Source organism: Argopecten irradians, chromosome 12 (assembly GCF_041381155.1).
Source record: "Argopecten irradians isolate NY chromosome 12, Ai_NY, whole genome shotgun sequence".
In the NCBI taxonomy this organism is placed as follows: domain Eukaryota; kingdom Metazoa; phylum Mollusca; class Bivalvia; order Pectinida; family Pectinidae; genus Argopecten; species Argopecten irradians.
In genome coordinates, this window is record NC_091145.1 from 22327292 (window position 1) to 22349800 (window position 22509).

At 34.1% G+C, this 22509-nt stretch overlaps 1 protein-coding gene across 1 annotated transcript in view; it reads left to right on the top strand.

The window, feature by feature from the left end:
• Positions 1-22509, top strand: part of LOC138336266 (calcium-dependent secretion activator 1-like) — a 65251-nt gene that overhangs the window by 19392 nt on the left and 23350 nt on the right. The window contains exons 2-3 of the mRNA XM_069285681.1: positions 6475-6555; positions 10729-10886. Coding sequence (XP_069141782.1) covers positions 6475-6555; positions 10729-10886 — 239 coding nt within the window. The remainder of the gene's footprint in view (positions 1-6474; positions 6556-10728; positions 10887-22509) is intronic.

Consider the following 22509-nt stretch of genomic DNA (forward strand, 5'->3'; position numbering starts at 1 on the left):
CATCTTTAATATTTTTAATAGCAATTTATACTTAATTCAATAAATAAATAAATCAAATTTCAAAGAAATCTTTTTTTCTAACAGATTAAGATACATTTTGGCTACTACTGTGACAGATTTAAAAATATCTTTGTAATTAGTAAGTGCTTCTGTTGTGATGAAAATTAAGTACATTCAAAATTTTGAAACATTGAAAACTAAGTTATTTAAGCTCTAATTAATGCAATATTTCATAGTACATGTTATACATATATATACATATATATAATATGGTGTCGCGATCCTCTGGTAACCTGTGTTTATTAACTTATTAAGACACCTGTCTAATAAGACACATTTCTGTGTGTCCCTTGGGGTGTCTCATTATACAGGTTTGTATGTAATGGTGTCCATTACAATGAGTAGTTTGTTATTGCTATTTTTCAAAAAATTTTGAAGGGATCTGTCTCAAATTTCATATGTAGGTTAATGCCCCTGGGGCCCTTGTTGTGCATATTGCATTTTGGGACCGATCGGTCATCAGGATGGCCGATAGTCCCCCATTTTGTAATTAGTTATTATATTCTTTAGAGAACCAAGGTTTTTTGAGGGATGAGGATGACATGTTGTAATTAGTTATTATATTCTTTAGAGAACCAAGGTTTTTTTGAGGGATGAGGATGACAAAATGTTTCCCATGTATTGAGTGGGATAAATGGTTGAAGAGTAGTTTATTTAGGGAGAGCGGAAGAAGGGGAGATAATTATTTAATGTTTTCTAATGGCTAGGTGGTATTGCTTATCTGGGATGCTATCTATATGATTACATAATTATGCTATTTGCTGTCTATTTGTCATGGGAAAACAATGGTTATTAATGTTAAAACTTCTTAAGATAATACAATCCAACCTGGTTATTATGAATTATTGTGGACCTTCGTACTAAGGTGGTTAACATTTGTACAATTTGTACATTTGAACAGAAATGAAACAAAGTGATACTTTGGACAGCAACATAATATTGTTTTATTGAAAACTGTCCATCCCATGAATGTGGATATCCACTATATGCTTAATTCTCTCTACTTGTTTATGACAAAACAAATTTTTGGTGAGAAAACAAATGAATTATCTTCTTCATTCATTCTCAAATGTACTCAATAAACAAAAACACTCCATATTTATCATTGTATTAATTAAGCAGGAGTAATTTTAAAGCCATAGTTTTGTGTGGATTTATTGCCTTTGGGTGACCAACTGATCCAGTAGTGTAGTGGTTAAGACGATTGACTTCAGAGCCGATGGTAAGTGTCAAGTATGTGGGTTCAAATCTCGACGAGAGTAAGGTTATATAAATCAAAAAGCTCGTTATAACTTTCATGTCACTTAACTGAGTGTTGTATGGATGTGACAAAGGAAAGTAGGTACCTGTATACAAATAATTTCTATTTTTTTTTTCTGGATTTTTAAAACTTGTTTGTTCTCATTTTAATCCCAAAAAGACCATACCCCAATTTTTATTGGTATCCCTTAAAAACAACCCTTTTCAGACACTTGACTAAAGCAAGAATAAATTATTTTTGGAGGGGGGGGGTTTCAAAAGGAACTCTTTCCCTGCTTTTGGCACTTTGCATTATGTGGGTTTAAAACAACAGAAAGAGTACCCAGGGGACTCAGAAATTGTTAGGTATTACCTGGGGCTTTGTATTATCCGATTTGTTCTAAATGGGTAATAAAAATACAATGATATTGAATGCAATTTGCAGGGGTTTCAATTTCATTCATATAAAATGTGATTTTGTATTATCCAAATTTATATTAAATGGGTTGCTTTGTATCCATCTCTAGCTGCCAACAGAAAAAAAGGACAAAACGAAGAAAGCAAAAATAAAAAAAATAAAAAGAAATAAAAGGAGAAAAAAAACTTAATTGAAAAGCATCATGATGCACTTCAATTTTCAATTGATCCATTTCTTTAAGATGACATTCTTTCAGCAGATTTCTCTTTATGTCGACTCAGTATCTTAATCAGTATCACTTTGAAGTCCTCACTCAATGGGTTTATTTCAGAACTGCGATTTATATTCAGGACCCTGTAGGATCATAATGTCAGCTTTTTATCAAAGGAACACTTTCAAAAGACTAACAAGAGAAATAAAGCTGTGTGTTTTGTAATACAGTCTATGGTTTTAGGATGAATTATGTAAAAGTCTCTCTGGATTCGTGTGTTTTAGTTGAATGATTTGCTCTATATATTCATTAACTTGGTGTTATGTTAGCACTGCACACACATTCAGATATCCCTTCACATGCCAACTGGCCATCAGTCATTTATCTGCCAGTCTATAGAACAGTATAATGATTCCAAAACGAACGATATATCTGGAACTTGTTGAGAATTGTAGATGCACATGTAGAATGTCTCAATTTTGCTCAAATCAATCATATTTGATAGGTTTTTATAGATTTAGCCGTAATGAATAAATCATGATACATGGTCTGGTCCATCTTAAAATAAACTGGATGCTTGGGGAAGTGATTTCTGTCCGTATGCTTGCTATTGATTGGCTGTTGGAGTTTTATTGTGATTTGCCCGAGTCAGGCAATGCAACACGAGCACATTAGTATTTAACGACTCATTTCATTACTTTTACATCATTACTACCTGTTGAACTGATGTTCTGGGCCAAAAAACACCAACCTTTCATAAACAATGTGGCAAACTTCACAGGTATACAAGTGTAAAGCTTTCATGATAAATCATTATCTGAGGGTTTAATTGTGTAACACAATTGTGTATGGATGTTTTTTTCTGCTTGCCAATTCATTATTAATTGTACAAGGAATGGAAATCTGGAGAACTTAACAGATAACTTAGTTTGAGTATTTATTTGTCTGACTCAATATGTCAATTTCTAGATGTCAAATCGATGTGGATAAAGTACTAGTTAACATCGATTAGTCCCACTTTCCAGCGATTATGACGTCATACTTTTGAGATAATTTTTGTGACATCATAATTATAGGAAGGTGGGCCAGTCACTGCAGATTGATGGTAAATCATACTTTTCTAAGTTTGTGTTGGTATCTAGAAAACCTGTATTCAACATGGATGAAGTGTTTTTTCTGCTCAAAAAATAAATAATGTATAGAATAACAATAGGAACTGATCATGAATCATCTAATGTGTTTTATTTTATTTGAATCCATTGCCATGTAGGCTAAAATTTACTTTGTGGTTATTCGAAATCTTCACTCATGGTCCAAGTGAGTTTGAGATACCAATGTTGGGCAATGTAAGAAGAGATGTTGTCTGAATGTTCAGTAAAATGTAAACATTTTAAAAGTAAGAAAGTGATATTTACAAAAGAATACCAAAAGGCATTCATAAATGTATAAAGATATTCTGTATTGTCTGTGGACAAAAGCCAGAACAACTAATACAGATGGTTTAATCAAATGTAGATAGCAGTTCACTTTCATTACCAGTTTGTTGCATAAAGATAAAGTGATGGGACACAGTCCTGTTTAGTATATCTGTTTAGGTCTGGACCACTGGGTTTTATAGCTAACAGAGCTCACCGTAAATGGTACTCAGATCGAGGCTCTAAGGACACCAACAGAGCAGCCAGCCATTCCATATATCAATGGATATCTATGTACAATATCAACAGTCCTATACAAGGGGTCCCTGTAGTGTCGTAGGGCAGGCTGAGGCAAGGTGCTCTTCAAATATTAATGAATATGGTAACATAGTGGAAAACGGTGTAGTTTACACCTCCATTAGCTTACTGGAGTAATTTGTTTTCTTTCCTTTGTTTAGATATGCAAGTTGTGAAATAATGTTAAAGGCTCGATTACTGCCTTTCTGAAATGACTTGATTTTTACTATGGGAATGTAAAATGAGATTGATAATTTTGTAGAGTCCAAAAAGTTAATAGCTTACCATTAATACTACACCTATCATCACTTTCTGAACAATTCAATTAAAATAAATCAAATGTTAATTTTCATAACATGGGTTGTATTATGTTGCCGCTGTTGTCCTAATTACCACGCGTTAGTTGACTTATAATCACTGAGCCAGACAGCAAAAACAGCGAAATGAATCTTCAATGTTAGCATAGATTACGCAGGGAACTTGCATCTGTTTGGTGTTACAACTTCATCTAAGGTTATTGATATACATTTTTAGGTCATCTGACCCGAAGGGTCAGGATGACCTATAGTCATCATGTTTCGTCCGTCGTCGTCCGCCGTCCGCCGTCCGCCGTGCGCCGTGCGCCGTCTGCCGTGCGTTAACTTTTCACATTTTCAACTTCTTCTCAAGTTCTACCAGTGCCATTTAGCTGAAACTTACATGAAATGATCCTGACATGGTCCCGACAAAGTGTTGTTATTTTTCGGGTCGATCCGAAATCCAAGATGGCCGCCACAGCCGCCATCTTGAAAACACATTTTGAACTTCTTCTCAAGTTCTACCGGTGCGATTTGGCTGAAACTTGCATGAAATGATCCTGACATGGTCCCGACAAAGTGTTGTTATTTTTTGGGTCGATCCGAAATCCAAGATGGCCGTCACAGCCGCCATCTTGAAAACACATTTTGAACTTCTTCTCAAGTTCTACCGGTGCGATTTGGCTGAAACTTGCATGAAATGATCCTGACATGGTCCCGACAAAGTGTTGTTATTTTTTGGGTCGATCCGAAATCCAAGATGGCCGTCACAGCCGCCATCTTGAAAACACATTTTGAACTTCTTCTCAAGTTCTACCGGTGCGATTTGGCTGAAACTTGCATGAAATGATCCTGACATGGTCCCGACAAAGTGTTGTTATTTTTCGGGCCGATCCGAAATCCAAGATGGCCGCCACAGCCGCCATCTTGAAAACACATTTTGAACTTCTTCTCAAGTTCTACCAGTGCGATTTGGCTGAAACTTGCATGAAATGATCCTGACATGGTCCCGACAAAGTGTTGTTATTTTTCAGGTCGATTCGAAATCCAAGATGGCCGCCACAGCCGCCATCTTGAAAACACATTTTGAACTTCTTCTCAAGTTCTACCGGTGCGATTTGGCTGAAACTTGCATGAAATGATCCTGACATGGTCCCGACAAAGTGTTGTTATTTTTCGGGTCGATCCGAAATCCAAGATGGCCGCCACAGCCGCCATCTTGAAAACACATTTTGAACTTCTTCTTAAGTTCTACCAGTGCGATTTGGCTGAAACTTGCATGAAATGATCCTGACATGGTCCCGACAAAGTGTTGTTATTTTTTGGGTCGATCCGAAATCCAAGATGGCCGTCACAGCCGCCATCTTGAAAACACATTTTGAACTTCTTCTCAAGTTCTACCGGTGCGATTTGGCTGAAACTTGCATGAAATGATCCTGACATGGTCCCGACAAAGTGTTGTTATTTTTCGGGTCGATCCGAAATCCAAGATGGCCGCCACAGCCGCTATCTTGAAAACACATTTTGAACTTCTTCTCAAGTTCTACCGGTGCGATTTGGCTGAAACTTGCATGAAATGATCCTGACATGGTCCCGACAAAGTGTTGCTATTTTTTGGGTCGATCCGAAATCCAAGATGGCTGCCACAGCCGCCATCTTGAAAACACATTTTGAACTTCTTCTCAAGTTCTACCGGTGCGATTTGGCTGAAACTTGCATGAAATGATCCTGACATGGTCCCGACAAAGTGTTGTTATTTTTCGGGTCGATCCGAAATCCAAGATGGCCGCCACAGCCGCTATCTTGAAAACACATTTTGAACTTCTTCTCAAGTTCTACCGGTGCGATTTGGCTGAAACTTGCATGAAATAATCCTGACATGGTCCCGACAAAGTGTTATTTTTTAGGTCGATCCGAAATCCAAGATGGCCGCTGCAGCCGCCATCTTGAAAACACATTTTGAACTTCTCAAGTTCTACTGATGCGATTTGGCTGAAACTTGCATGAAATGATCGCGACATGTTCGCGACAAAGTGTTGTTATTTTTTGGGTCAATCCAAAATCGAAGATGGCTACAATGACACTATATCTAATTAATTTCCTATATGTTAAGGCCCTTGGGCCTCTTGTTTGAAATAAAATTTGTTGAAAGAAATTGAAAATGATCCTGACATGGTCCTGACAAAGTGACACCATATATAATTAATTTAACTATTGCCAAGGTAGTCAGATGACCGTTAAGGCCCTTTGGGCCTCTTGTCTTATGTGAATTTTGTTTTTAAGAAACTTTTGATTTTTGTTTTGGATAGGTAATGGGCCTTTAAGATGAAATAATATTGACTGATGAAATTCTACATAAATTCGCTTAGATAAACATTCGCGAATTTACTGTGATTGTGAAATAGCAAAAGTAAATTGCACACGAAAAAAAGTTAGTTTACAGGAAATGAATTGAGTTTAAGCACAAGTAAAACTACAATGTTTATTGTGTGAATTACACGACAATTATTTTACATATGACATGTTTTGTATTTACAGTTGGACAGTGCAGATGAGCAAGCTTCCCAGGTACGTCGGGAACTGGACGGAAGACTTCATCAGGTCGAACAGATGTCCAGGGTTGGTATTTACAACAAAAATTACAAAAATATTCACAAAACTAGGATCCAAAGTTTAAAGTTGATTGAACGAAACAAAGCAACAAATTTACTTCATGTCGTAAATTTAAAGACAGCAGGGTTTACTTGTACATAAAACGACTCAAAGATGAGAAAAATCTGAAGAAAGAACCTGTTACAGATACATACCATTGAAAACAAAAGTTTCTAAATATAGACTTTGCAACAGTTTTCTTTAGATGACAACTTTACCAGTTTAAGATTTTATGAAATTCTCACCATCTTTAATTGACATTATAGTCCAAATAATTACAAAATATTTTTGGTGTACAAGACCCAGAAGTGGGTCGGTGTACCACTTTGTTGATAAAATTTCTTAAAAGGAAGGCGTGCACATTTGGCAAATTTTTGTCCCACGACTCAGTAAAAATTTTATTTAAATTATTTCAGCCACACATATTCAGTCAAAATTTTCAGAAATATATACTTTTGAGAATATATGATACTGTTTTACGAAATTGAACATCAATTTGATATATAGTTTTGGACAAAAAAAAAAAAAAAAAAAAAAAAATGGTATACACCTCAGGAGGGCAAAATTTTGAATTTTTTTAAAAGTTATATATATCTTTAGACTGTCTATCATAGTACTACAAAATGCAAATTGGTTTTGTTAAATTGGTTCATGGGCAAAATTCAATGGTAGCTGTAACAGGTTCCTTTATCATAAGAGAATTGAGGAAATCTTAATCCACAAGAAGTTGATGAAATTGAAAGCAGACGCCATGCTAATTATCTTGACTCAAATTTGGTTCACGTTCAATATTTGAATAAGAATTTGAAGGAGTTTTTACCCTTATGCATATCATTTTCTTTAATATAACTAATTGAAAATTTACTCGATCAACAAGGGAATTAATGTAATGTAAGTGTAAAACTGGGAAATAAAATTAAACCTGGTCAATCATGAAATTTCATAAAGAAGAATTGAATGAGAAGAATTCAAATATAACTTTAGTGTTTGATTAGTTTTAACCTCAAGCTCACTTTGTCAAAGCTGAAATTTGTGCACTTATGGATACCAGGAACATATTTTAGGATAAAGATATTGAATATAATATTTACATTTGTTGATATCTGTATAGTTTCTCTTACAAATAGACTAATGGATTAGGTAAACTTGAAACTGTACTGTGAAATAATCTGTGTTTGTATTATTGCTATACCCTATATCACATTGCAGCTGTGTAGTCGATAACACTGTGTGGGTGAAACCGATAACACTGTGTGGGTGAAACCGTGTGAGATTTAATTGATAAAGCAACAGGTGGTCAGCATCCCCAGTGGTCAATGTTGACCAGATTGGATGGAAGTATATATGTGCAGTGTTTTTATTGTTCACAATTTCACTATCCGACTATCTCATTAATCTAGTTGTTAACCTTTTCTATTGTGTTGAATACATTTGTATATATATTTTTGAGTGAAAAAATGTTATAATTATATGACTTACAATACCCATTATCAGTATAATATGTGACCCGGTGGTTAGAGATTAAATGGCTAGCAAAATAGTACAAATACATTTTCGTCAGACACAACAGAAATATACCACAGCCTCCCAAAACATATAGACATTCACACACAAAGCGCATTGCATATAGAACAGTCTGTCCTTAATTAACCCTAGCTGTTAAAGCCCAACCAACCAACCATCATTTGAGATTCATCAATTTAACATATTAGATACATAACAGTAATTTGATAGTTTCTGAGTATTCTTCTTAATGATCTCTAACTAAGTTTGTAAACTTATCAACTTATCAAAAAGGAATAAAATAATACACATGTTTATTACATTGATGTGGATTTAAGTGATGCTTTAAGTGAGGAATTGATCTCCAGTAATGTATGACCAGACATTTGGTAAGTCTGTTACAACTATCAAGCATGTCCAGTCTCCTGAGGCTGGTGACCAGCTGCATGAGTCAGCCTCGGGCGTTGGTCAAGCTTTTGGATACTGGATGGTCACCAGCTGGTTTGATCTAACTTGCTGGTCACTTCAGCCTGGTGACACAGCTGGACAGAGATCTAGACCTGTGTATTGATCAATCAATAAATATTCTATGGAGATTAGGTAGGTTCTCCTTTCAAAATTTTTCTGTATATTTAAAATATTTCCACATAAAGTTTCACATACTGAATAAAATATTTTATCAACGTTTATGGCCTTTTCTTACTCTTCATCCCTAAAGACATATTAAGACTCTTCTAAATCAAAGTTTAGACCAGTCCGTAATGAAATATCAGGGGTGAATGAATTAAAAACATATCTTTCTATAATATAAGGAAAGCATAGATAGATAGAAAGATTTCTGTTGATGTTGTTTTCTTTATTTTCCTTTTTTTAACATTGCAGCTTAATTGCTGATAGTAAGGCACTTTAAAGGCCCAATATTCATAACTTTCAGTTATTTTTGTAATCACAAACATATACAATGATCAAACATTTTCGGGAAATCAGGAGTTTTCGTGAACTTCTTCCTATCGTTTTGGTTTGTATTTATTGTGGGTCACATTAACTATCTTTATTTTTTTTAATATATTTTTTTCGAAACTTCACAGTTGGTCTATAAGTAATATCTTACCTGGCTTTAGTCAGTATTTTATGCAGAGAGAATGTGGTAATTTTCTTGTTAATGTTTGTGATTACAAAAAAAAACCCTGAAAAGTTAAGTATATTGTGCCTTTAACTGGACTTTTTGAAGGATTATCTCCCTTCTATTTAAATACAGGACTATTAATAATTTAATAATAAACACTTAACTAAGGTTATGATACTTTATTGGTGATTTGGATGATGTCATTTTCAACCAACAAATAAGGTATTCAAATAAAATCTAAATGATAAACTCAAGTTGACTACAAAATAAGACTGCAGAATGAAAAGTACATGAAAGCTCTCCGAAGTAGACAAGTCATCAAAAAGTGATGTGGTCAACAAACGGTCACTTGATCATGCCCAGAGGCATGGAACCTGTTAGGCATCGTACATGAATCTTCAGGATAGAAATCTTTCCTGTAAAAGCCTGTAAAAGCTTCTCATGTATTTTATAGAACGTAGATCAGACCTCAAATGAAGCGATATGATGGGGATGCTGTACTAGGGTTTACACCCCTGTCAAAAAATGTCCTAACGCTGATGAAAATCTCAGTCCCTGTCTAGACAGATGGGTAATTATGTGTCTACGGTGCAGGGTTATTCCCCTTGTATATATCAATGTCCTGATATCCCAGACAGTACTTGTTATATCGCATTCTTCAGTCTTCTTTACAGACTCCTTAGCAGAAAATGTTGTAAGCATTTAGCTTCCCTATTGTCTGGTGTAAGTATCATGTGAACTATAGCTTGACAGACAAATGGATTTGAAAGTGCACATTACTGGCGTAAGCTTTCAAAGAAAATTTGATTTTAAATGCTAACACATTTGGTAAAGTGACACCTTGTGTCTGATGATAATTGGGGTATCTTTAATAGCTAGATTCGTCCCAAAGCTAAGAAAAAAGGTTGACACCAAAATTATCACATATTACTGGAATATTGAAGATGATTTTGGATAAAATTTGCAAATGTTTATAAACAGGAAAAAACCACAGAAGGTTTGCAATGGCGTTATGTGGCAGAATCCATAGAGAGTTTTACTGATAGTATTACACTGACATATGGACATATTATTTAGTACAATACTATATAGCTCGATTATTTTGCAGATCTAATGTTTTCATGATTTTGACTAAAACAAGAAAGTGAAATTTGAACAATTTTGAAATTTTGTGATTTGTCTATAACAGTTATATGATTCACCCATGTCTTAATGTTCAGTGGGTCAAATTTTCACGAAAACCGCTATATCCCATAAATTCATGAAAAATTTATTTTCTCTGTGAAGGTAGCTGGCTGTATAGTATTCTGATTGTCACAGTTACTATTTTTGAGTGATGCTTTACACCAGTTTCAAACTATTTTGTTGTTCCTAAAAATCGCTTGCCATTGAAGGTTTACTAGCAAGAAAAATCCTTTGAATATCCCCTCTTCTATAAGAAATGTTTACAAATTAAGATACCTGCTCCTAAAACCCTCACAATTGATTTTTTCACTCTTTTATTTTCACAGCTGAGGAAGCACCCCAAATTTGTTGTAAAGGAGATGGAGAGCATGTATGTTGATGAACTCAAGTCAGCCATCAACTTGCTCATGGCAAACCTGGAGAGTCTGCCCGTCAGCAAAGGAAGTACAGACTCCCGTCTACAGAAACTCAAGCGCTACAACAGGTAAACTTGGTGATTTATTCCTTCCTATTCGTCTGTCAATCAGGAGAGAGAGGAAGGTCTTGTGTGCTATATATAATATAGTGTTACCATGTCCGTCCTGTCCCATCTGATCTCATTCTGTTGTCAGGAGTAATGATGTTTTGTGGACATTTCTACACCAATTTTTTCCATGTTGTTGTAGTTATTTACAAAATCAGAAAGAGGAAAATAAATTATGTAAAAAAGAAACAGTACATGATTTAAAGTGGTTTTTCGATTAATGAAAGAGTTGGTAAACTCTCGATAGTTTTGAAACTTACTCTTTCAATCATTTATTGTGGCATTGTATTATAAGTAGATTAGTGGACATATTTACTGCCTCATTATTTTTCTCCAACCTCATATTGTCATGGCATGGTAATCTATTCTTTTTATTTTCTATCCACCTGTATGTTTTCAAACAAAAATAATTTGAATGATAATATATATGGTTTAATGTTTTGAAACGGAAAAAACATTGTGGCAATAATACGCTTTTGTGTGATGTGAATATTGAAATCGCTGGATAAAACATCTGAAAGCTTGGGTGGATCACTTACTCTCAAGCTACAAAATAATTAAGACAACACAGATTAGTTTCATGTAAGCACAAAAACCTGGTACCGTTGATTAGCTATTGGTTAACCGCTGAAATCACTGAACACCAACTCTTTAAATCAAGAGAGAACATTTAAATGTTTAATGTTCAGTTAAGACATGACAGATCAAACGTTTGTCCTATGGCTTTGTTAACAGACATGACTTGGCTAAATTAAAAGTGTAATTATATATATTTTGAGACAAATAGGACAGATTCCTATTAAATTGATTCAATGCATATGTTTTACTTTGATATTTAGTGAAACTACCCATTATAATTACATCATATAGAATTGAAAATCTGTCTGTTGACAATCTTATAACATTTTACAATTAGACACAATTTACAACTATGAGATAGAGGCCATTATCTATTCATGGAGCATCTATTCCTATTCCGGCTTTGCATACATAACAGAGTTAGCTCTCTTGTGGGTAGGTATTAATTGTTACGTTAATTGTTAATTTGTGAATGCAATTTAGGTTGTTTTCACTGAAACGCATGATGTTATGCTCGTAAACACATGATGTCACCATCAATACCTACTCGCAAGTGCAGATAATTCTGTAATATGCAAATACAGAAAATTAGTCTAGTAGACTTATTATCTGATAATTGACATCAAAGTTATTTCTATATTAGAAGCTACAATGAAAGCCGTGACACTCATCTGAAATACCTTATTTTTACCGCCAAAAATTTTAGTATTTAAATTTGTAGGGACTTCGCTATATTACCAAGACCCATCTTAATAAAAGGAATAATATCCTAAACATTAAACTCTCATTGATTGCCTGTTTCCATGGTCATCTTTTCCCAGTACACTAATAAGAGTTTATATTTATGGCTATTTGACCTTGACCTTTTAAAGGTCAAATCTATGAAAAGTGTTTTGCATTGATACATTGACTATATACAGGCTAATAGAGCCATAAGTCCCATGATAACCATTCTTGTATTGTATTATGCTGAACTGTTTTAGTGTATATATAATCAGAATTAAATTAATGTTATTTTTAGTGTAACGATAGAACTGTGTTCTGCTGCTGTGGTCACAGTGATAACATTATCATGATAAACCTTTCTCAATGATGTTTATGAGATAAAATTAAGGCAATCTATTGACATCATGTTTAAAGGACTGATCTGATGAAATTCCAATCAATTGATTTTCTTAATGATACCTAGGCTAACAAAGTCCCTTCACTGATTTAATTGGGGAATGCAGGTTTTCAGAATTGAGTAAGCTAGCTGTGCTAGATTGAATATTCCATAACAAAGTTGAAGGCAGTAAACAGAGCATATCGACTATCAATATTTTTCAAGCTTGGAATTAGGACTAAAATAACTTAATTATCATCACACCTTAACAGTTTAATTAAAGTTTGGGTTGTAATATTACGGAACAGTAACTTGTTGATTTCAGGTATAGGCGTACATCCGTGCTGATAGATCTTTTGTGTTGTCCTTCTTTCAATGGTAAAATATTGTAAGTAAAGATTTCCTGTGTCTGCACGCTCCTCTCTGGATCCTCTATATCTGTATCCAAGCAACAGGTCAGCACATTTTGGGTATTGACCCTTCGGCCTATATCCATGCAAAGGGTCAGCACTTTTGGGTATTGACCCTTCGGCCTATATCCATGCAAAGGGTCAGCACTTTAGGGTATTGACCTTTGACTTGTCCTGCTGTCTCTAGCTTTGCTGGAGCCTTGGTCCAGCCTCCATATATAGTCTTTATTATCAGGAGTCAAACTAAGTGTAGTTCCCAGCACTAGTGTTCAATTCTCCAGCCACAGTATCATTTTTGTACCAATCTGCCTTTCGTAGAATCCTACAGAGTACAGTCAGTCAGTCTCTAAAATTTTACTAACACGTTAGTAGGTAAGAAACAAGTGATCAAACGCTTAGAAAATTATATTTTCCATGTTACTAAAAGATGTACAAGCAGATTTGTTGATAGGGATATTTTAGGGAAGATGCGAAAACAGATTTCTTTAAATGGATATTTTAGTGTCTTCATGTACAAACTCATAACTTGAAAATATGGAAAATTTCTCATGCTACGATGAGAAAAAGTATGCTGGAATAGACTTCTGTTAATTTCAATTCATAGAATGAATATGAAAATGAATTTCAGTCATAAAAATTTTCAAGTTATTGTTTTTCCATCAATATTGTTTATGATAAAATCTGTTGTGTGAAATTCATACTAGAATTCAATCAATAGATGCCAGTGTTTTGAAAACCAAAGGGCATTATACTGCGGTAATGAAATTTAGGGAGCAATTGACTAAAGTACTGTAGTCGTGCCATTACGTAACATGTTTAAAAAATAATGAAATTGATGTGATTTAAGTCGTCAATCTTGGTTTCTATATAGTTTTTATAGGAAAACCTGTTCTTTCTCAATTTTGAACACTGTTCTTGTGTGACCTCATTTGGTGAAGAAGATGCATAGCTGTAAGTGATTATTTTCTGTACAAACATATTTCTGCTTAGCAAACACAAATTGATTTTGATTTCTCAAATTGGAGCTAATAGATCATAAAAAAAAATGTACTGAATGTGACATGCTGAAATAAGCTTTTGATATTCAGTAATTTGAAGTCAGCAGTAGCAATATTTTAAACACACTAACTATTCAGTCACTATATATAAATTTCAGTTCTTGAAGACTAAAAAGTACCAGTAGCTATGCAGACTTTAAGAGGGCTTCCTTTTTTTCATCTTAAAACTTTTTGTTGTATTTGATATTTAAATTTATCATTGTTTCTATAAAAGTAAAAGCCATATTTCATAAGTATTCTGAAAATGAAAGAAATTCTTTAAATTTTGATGGCGTTGCTTGACAGAGTTTCTATATCCTTATACGCAAATGTTTATTATATGTTTTGATGCTGTGTATATTGGTGCATGTACGGGATATTTGATTGTGTTGGTTTGGCTTAATCTATAATACTGAGGTCAAAGTTCAAGGAATCTGATTTTGAGGTCAAGGTCACTATCACATTATACAGTGTATACTTTGATAGGTGAAGGTTGGATATATGCATGAATTGGTGGATCAATATGTTTTATCAGCCTTTGATTGGACAGAAGAGGATTACACATTGTAAAAATCTCGACTTTGACGGTGAGGATTTGATTCCCTTATCAGATATGGAGGTATGTGGTCACATTTAGACCATATTTTCCTGGAAGCTCATGAAAGTTTCCTCCTACTCCCAACAAGTGTGATTGATGTAAATTTATGTCTCATCATTGTTGCAAAATGAATAAAGTTTTATCTTTGATCTACCAGGTCGCCCTATACAGTTGATTTCTCAAAAGTACAATTCATATACACTATGAAGCTGTATTTAATTTGAAGTGATTCTATTTAATTTTACTGGAATAATTCAAAGTTTCACAATGTTTACTGACTTCAAAAGTTAAAAGGTGTGTCTTTGAAAACAAGATAAAGGTATGAGCCATACAACTTTGTCCAGCTGTGAACGGCATGTGACTTTCCATTTTGTATTGTGTATACTACAACATTTCCTCTGACATTGTATAAGTACATGTGTGTTTGTGAGCACGAGGTGTAGCTACATATCGCAAGGATCGGTCAATTGCTGCTCCTTCTATCATGTTTTGTCTTATCTTAAAGTAAAAAGTCAAAATTTCCTTTAAGTTTATGAAAAAAGAAATTAAAAAAATCAAAACCTAATTCTAAGACATGTGTGAAGAATATGAAGTAGTAAAATCATTTTTGTGAATTGAAGATGTATGTTTTTGTAAGGGATATGCTATTAGCACATATAGTCATGACACATAGAGGTTAAGTGTTTGTGTCACGATAGTATTCCCACTGAAGTTAAAAGCCTGCACACCAGATCGCATGCTGTTTTATGCACCAAGAGCTGTTTCTGATATTGAAATAGCAAATATTCCTGTCTCTCAGGCCTCAGTGTAAAAATGTCAAAATAAGGATGAAAATGGAATGTTTTAAAAAAAAAAAGGAAAGAAAAAAAAAGCTCTAGAAAGCAGGCAGATGAAATTCTTGGAGATCATGCAATATTTAGTTTTCTGTCTTCACACTGCAACACCAGCCACAGATGGATTGTATAATTTATTTAACATGACTTAACCAGACCCTTAATCTGGAGCTTGTGTCATGGAAATGGCCGGCTGTCATGGCTGAACATTTTGGTGTATACTTTCAACAGTGTTACCATATAGTATAATGGTCTACCTTGTGTTTTATGGTTCAAGTATCTTAAATGCCCTTTAACTCTCAGAGTCAGTTAAGAAGGTGTCAGGTTTAGGAGTTGGAAGAAAGCAGCAGTACCCAGAGAAAAAACATCAACCTACAGTCAGGACCTACTCTGACCTAGCAACTGCACCACATTGGTTTCAAACATACAAACCAAAGGTGGAGTGCTAGTGATAATGTATCGGAACTGCCTAACCTACCATTGACCAATACTGATCCAAGCTATCATATTATAACATTTATAGGTCACCTGACCATAGGTCATGGTGACCTATTGCATTAAACTTTTGTCCATTGTCATGTGTCGTGCTTCATGCGTCGTCCAAAATATTTTCATGTGAGCACAATAGCTTGAATAAATATGCACCAAGCGCAATGAAACTTTGTATCTTGACTAAGTTACTAACTTTGGAAGATCTCGAATGAGATCGAAAATGGCTTGATTTGATTTTAACTGCTGGAGTAATTGCCCTTTGCAATAATAATTACTATGGTATTGGACCTTGTGAATGGATAACTTGTGTAAATATTCACCAAGAATAATAAAACTTTATATGCAAACTAACATTATAAACTTCTGAAACGGGTTGAAAATCATTTTTACCAAAATTACAGAGTCATTGCCTTTTTCAAGAATAATTATTATCAGACTTTTCACCGAAATTAATGAAACAATTTTTACACAGACTAACATTAGAAAATTCTCAAACAAATTCGAAATTCATTTATTCTCTAGTAACTTTTAGATATATTGCCCCTTGCAATAATGATTATTTTTGAATCTTGATATGATAACTTGAGTAAATATTCACAGACCTTGATGAAATTTTGTATGCAGACTAAAATAAGAAAGACCTTTGTCAAGTTTGAAAATTAGCTTGATTTAATTGTAATTGATTGAGTAATTGCCCTTTGGAACTTTTAAACATGATAACTTTGGTTGGTATTCATAGAGCTAATGAAATTTTGTATGCAGTTTAACATCAGCATTACCTCGGACAAGTTACAAATTGTGGCTCATTTGACTCTTAATTACAGACTTATTGCCCTTTACAATAATAATAATAATTGGAACATGTGCAGTAAATTGGTAAATATTTACCAAGCCTAATGAAACTTTGAAAGCTATCTTACATTAGTAAGATCTTGGACGACTTTGAAATTTGGCTGATTTGATTAAAACTTGTGGAGATCTTGCGCTTTGTGATAATAAGCATTTTTGCACCTTGTGAACATATTGATAAATATGGTAATTTGTTATTAACTTTGTAGACATTACATGTCTGATTGTTACTTTTCTGTTCCTGACGCCAGATCTTTACTTCAGTAAAAAGTTAAACAGCTTAATTGAGAGATATGAGAACCTACGTTTCCACCTCCTGGAGGTTTTACTGGTAGATAGATACTGCTGTGGCACACCATCCATTTCTCTGATGCTAAAAATAGATATTGAATATTTGATCAATATCTCTATTTTGGTATTGTTAGATGTTTTAACACCTCCATTTTCTCTATAATACAAGACTGTACTACTCAAAGTTAAATGAGAGTCTTGGTAGGTTTTTAACCAGACTTCATACCCTTGGCAAAGTCATAGAGGTCAAATAATATGAATGATTATTATACTAATATAGTCAAAGTCCATATTCAGATCATGAGTCAAAAACTCTGGTTGGATAGTGAGTAGGGGTTTCAGTAGTTAAAGTTATGCTTTTATCTCTAAGTTTAACTTTTACACAGGATATCTTAATACAAAATATCCTACACCCGTATCTTTTCTACAGAAGGAATGGTTTTAATTTCTCAAATATTTTTCTTCAATGAATTTTAAGAATTCAGTATGAAATGTCAGACAGATACTTGTGATTTTTGACTGAATATTTGTTTTTATGAAACAAAAACTCTAAGCGCAGTAGAAATAAACCTGTCATTAAGCTATGCTGTATTAAAATATTTGATTAATAAATAAAGTTTCCTTGATTATCTAGTAATCCAAACTATTTGGTTGGAACCAACAAATTATATATATACTTATATATAATTACTTTGACTGTATTTCCTTTTGCATGATTTGCTGTGTTTTGTCTCTGGTTAGATGATTTAAAATTGACAAAATCAAATATAAGGTCGTTTGCTTTAATACTGATGCTCAGTTTCTGCTTTATCTTATCTGTTTTGCTGTCCTGAGGGATCTAAAGTCCCATCCCCTCCATTCTGGCAGAGATGTATCTCACTCCCCTGTCACAATGGCCCACACAACCTGCTATACACATGGTAATTGAAACCCTGGTGTCATAATAACTCTGTCTGCTCATACTTTATCTAAATATGTTGGGACAGCAGTTTTGCAGTTTTTCTGAGATTGTGGCCAAAGATGAACGGGATAGATGCCAAAAGTGAACAATTCAATTTGTTTATCATAAAAAAAATTGTGAAGTGCACAGACATGCAATGTTTCCCTAGGTGTACATTCATAATGATATAAATGAAAGTTCTGATTGTGCTTCTGAAGAATAACTGTGGTTGATTAATGAATACACTTATCAATCTATATAGATATGTGTACATTGAAAGTTTATCATAACTGAGAATCGGCTATAACCAGGTTACATCTCGTATCTCATCAAAGACATTTGACAAAGCGACATTTTTATGTCACTTTAGACAAAGTCTCATGTGACCTATTCTAATCGTCCGTCGTGCGACGTTAAACTATTTACATTTTCAACTTCTTCTCTAAAATTGCTGAAACAAGTTCAATGAAATTTTGCACAAACCTTCAAAGGCATTAGACCAACCAAAATTGTGTATAACATGGTCTCCACCCCGAAGGGGGCTGTGGGAGGGGCCGAAAATGTGTGAATATCGGCAATATCTGAATAGATCGGAATAGTTCGGATACTTCTGAGCTATTTCAAACATGTACACTTTAAAAATCAATATTTCAATTTAATTGTTTAATAATTTTGCTAATACGAACTTTACAAAAGTCGGTATATATCGAAAGTTTAAAACTTAGAGAGGCGGAGAAAATATGTAGAACACTCTAAATACTTTTTCTATGCCAAAAATACAAGTCACAAACCATACAACTTTAAACATTGCTTGGTTAAAAACCGCTACTTAAAATATTGCTTGATGTAACAAATTAGGTGAGCAATGCAGGCCCCTTGGACCTCTTGTTTTACATTCAATTGTCTGCCAAATTTATCTACGGATGTGATAAGTTTAGTTTAAGTTTAGTATGTGGAGGAAAGCCAGAGTACTTGGAGAAAAATAGATCTGTGAACAGTAATTGGCAATGCCCCCACATGGACATAATCAATAGGCCACTGAACATTTTGTAATCCTGTTATATATGAGTGTAGAAAGGACACTCTGACAAGGACACCAGTGGCATTGTAAACAATGGTATCAGTCGGTAGTGATAAGTACACACATTGACTGTAATTGACGGGAGTCAGGCCTAGTGCTGATTGTTTCCTGAATGTCGTAATTGGATGTTATGGAATGAAGAGAGCCAATGATATTGCAGCGTTTAAATGGCATTGTAATTAGCACATTGTTATGGAATGAAGAGAGCCAATGATATTGCAGCGTTTAAATGGCATTGTAATTAGCACATTGTTGGGAGATGACCAATGAAATCAATAACTTTGTCATTTCACTGTTTATATAACATACAGTGTTATTGCAAATATTGATCCTTTGGTATCCTTATCAGGACATGATGATGGTGATGATGATGATGTTTTGTTTATCACTGAAATTTAAAAAAAAAAAACTGAAGAAATAGCTAATCTGCCAAATGGGAGAGGGTGCTGTTTCTCATTTACTCCCATAAGAAAGTAGTTGTGACCTATATTACTTACATCCATTAAAACATGTCTTGGGCTCCATCACCTCCCTCCCAAAGTTATTTTGGTCATGTTAAAAAACTAGGGCATTGTGACTGACTTTTGAACTAAATCACATATGGTCTAAATTTCAAACTGATGGTGAAATTTGATTTGTCTTTATTCATGAAAGATACACTTCTTCATCTTTGATTTGTTGATAAATGATTTAGATTTATTAATTTTCTTCGATATGGACTCAAACCTATAAAAAAAAATCTTTATTTATTTTACATTGATTGTGAAACAAGTTATACAACTTATGCAAATCACTTTCGTTGGCTCGTATGTAAGGGTACGAGGGGTCTCAGAGTTGGATGAAACCGGAGTGCCCAGAGAAAACACAGATAGAGTTTCTACCATATAGCCAGTTATTTATGCAGGTCAAAAAGGAGATAGGTACGTTTAAAGGCTCGAATATGGTCCCAAATGTTAATTGCATCCCAAAAAGAAGAACCATTTATGCCATAAACAGTTGAATTAATTTGCAAACACGTTACATCTATCCCGAAAATATCCTCATAGTGCCAATTATGTTCATTTTATGACCGTCATCATCAACATGCAGTTTCCCCGCCATATTTCACAAAAATCCTTGAATAAATCATTACTTTAGATTTAGGATGGTTTTCTCTCAAAATGAAATGGTGCTCCGCCTTTGGTGGAACAGAAAGAGATTTTCACATGTTGTGCATTCATGTATTTACGCATGAACCATGCATAAAATAAAGTTGCTCTCCAAGGTGGCGGGCCCTAAATCCCTTTCCAATTCAAGCCTTTTCTAACCTAAGAATGATTGGAATTTCTAGCAAAATTTGGCGAGAAGCGGAAAATCATCAATTTGATGACATCATAGGTGGAGCACATCGTGTACATGGTTATAAAAAGTTATGTTTTGATGAATGGCAAGTATGAGATTTTTTATTGATGTGAAATTGATGTGGATCAGCGTCAATATTTTTCGGCCTGAAAATTAATTAAGGCCAAATACTGGTCCTATCATATCTACTCCTTTATTGCAAAGTTGATTTGAGAGATCTGTTACATATCATTTTGTGGATGAAATTTTCGCAATTATCAGCTATACAGTATTACAGACAGAGAATGCAGTCATAGGTAAAACTGCTACAACATAGCTAATACTTTATGTACATGTTTCATTTCATTGAGACTTTCCCTGTTGTCTTTCTACCAAATTTCCAAGTAAAAGTGATGTCATAGCTGTATAAATGCCAAACTCTAATGGGTGGTTAGGTAGTAGGATTTAAAGTGGACACTAGTGGGCTTCAAAAATAGATCAGGGAGTGGTGTGTTTACCGGAGCTGGCAAACCTGATGTAATTATTGTTCAGTTTCTTGTATTTCAGTATGGTGCTTAATGTGTTTTTAATTTCCTACTTTATTATATACTTGGTACTAGACTGACTTTATGGTTGTCGCAGTTCATGTCACTTTTTTTAATGCGTATATTGTATTGATTTTTGTTCTGCGGATTGTTAATATTTGAAGAGATAATAAATTGAATCTATGTTAGCTATTAGGAATGAGGTCCTTGTTTTCACAAAAAGACAATAAAATAAAACTGTCATGTTCTTGTCTGCATAATCCTAATAGAAACTCTCAACTGGGCCTGAACTAGGAAGACGACCCGATACTCACTTGGGAGGCAAAAATTGAAATCAATTTATTACATGGTATATACATGTAGCGATAAATTTCAGAATATGAGGTCCAAATTAAGTAAAGGACCTCTGAAAGCAGACTCAAAATTAATTCCCTTCTGTTACTTCCTATTTGTCTAAAGTTATCACTTCTGGCTTTACATATACCATGCATATGTAAAAGATGCTCTTCCAACGACAGAGCATAAACTATACTCATCATTTTAAGAATAATTGCTGTATATATCCTGTATATATATGTCTGATTAACACCAAGCATAATATATAATAATTTATTTTGCTTTTGGTGCATGCACAATCAGTACTTCATTCTATATAGCACATAGTGCCATGGAATTTTTTCGGGATGCAATTAATTATTTTTAAGTTAAGTAAGAAGCTCAAACTTTTCAATGGTAGTAATAGTGTAAAGTAAGTAACTTTTGTAACTGAAGAAAAATACTAAATCATCTGCTCCTGTGTTTGATAGTGAAAAAATACCATTTGTCAGCGATGGAGCATCTACATAGTGTTAAATACAGTCTATGTCACTCAGCTGATGGAGCATGCTTCTTTGAATCAGTTAGTAGAGTGGTAGGTTTAGATATCAAAGACCTGTGTAAGATTCCCACTCGGAACACTCGACTGGAATGTGTATTTTCCCTGATCTACACATTCATATATATTACAGAGTTATAGCCCTTTGATGCTTCATTTCAACTGTTTTTATAGAGCTATAGCTCTTGATTAATTTTGCCAGAGTTCTGATCATGTTCTCAGAGGTAGTGATTAGTTCATATTGGTAATTTATGAAATATTATTCTTGTGGATGAAATCGTCATTGATAAAGCTGGTCTAGCTTAAACAATGTTAATGCAGATACCCTAAAATGAGTTGATAATTTAAATATAAACATTAAACTATCTTCCTATGTCATCTTTGGTCTATATAGATGCCAAAGCTTTGCAGACAATTTTCATAATGCACGCTATATAGACCATAGATGCCATAGGAAGATAGTTTAATACTTAGTTATCCGTAGCTGCATTTCAAATGCAATAAAAATGTGTTAAAAGCCTACTTACAGAAATATTGAACAGAAGATCCTATTAAATCTGAAGTTAAATCAAGAAGGTGAAGCAAGGAATTAATATCAAAGCTTTTCTGGTTGAAGTGCAATATTTCTCACCA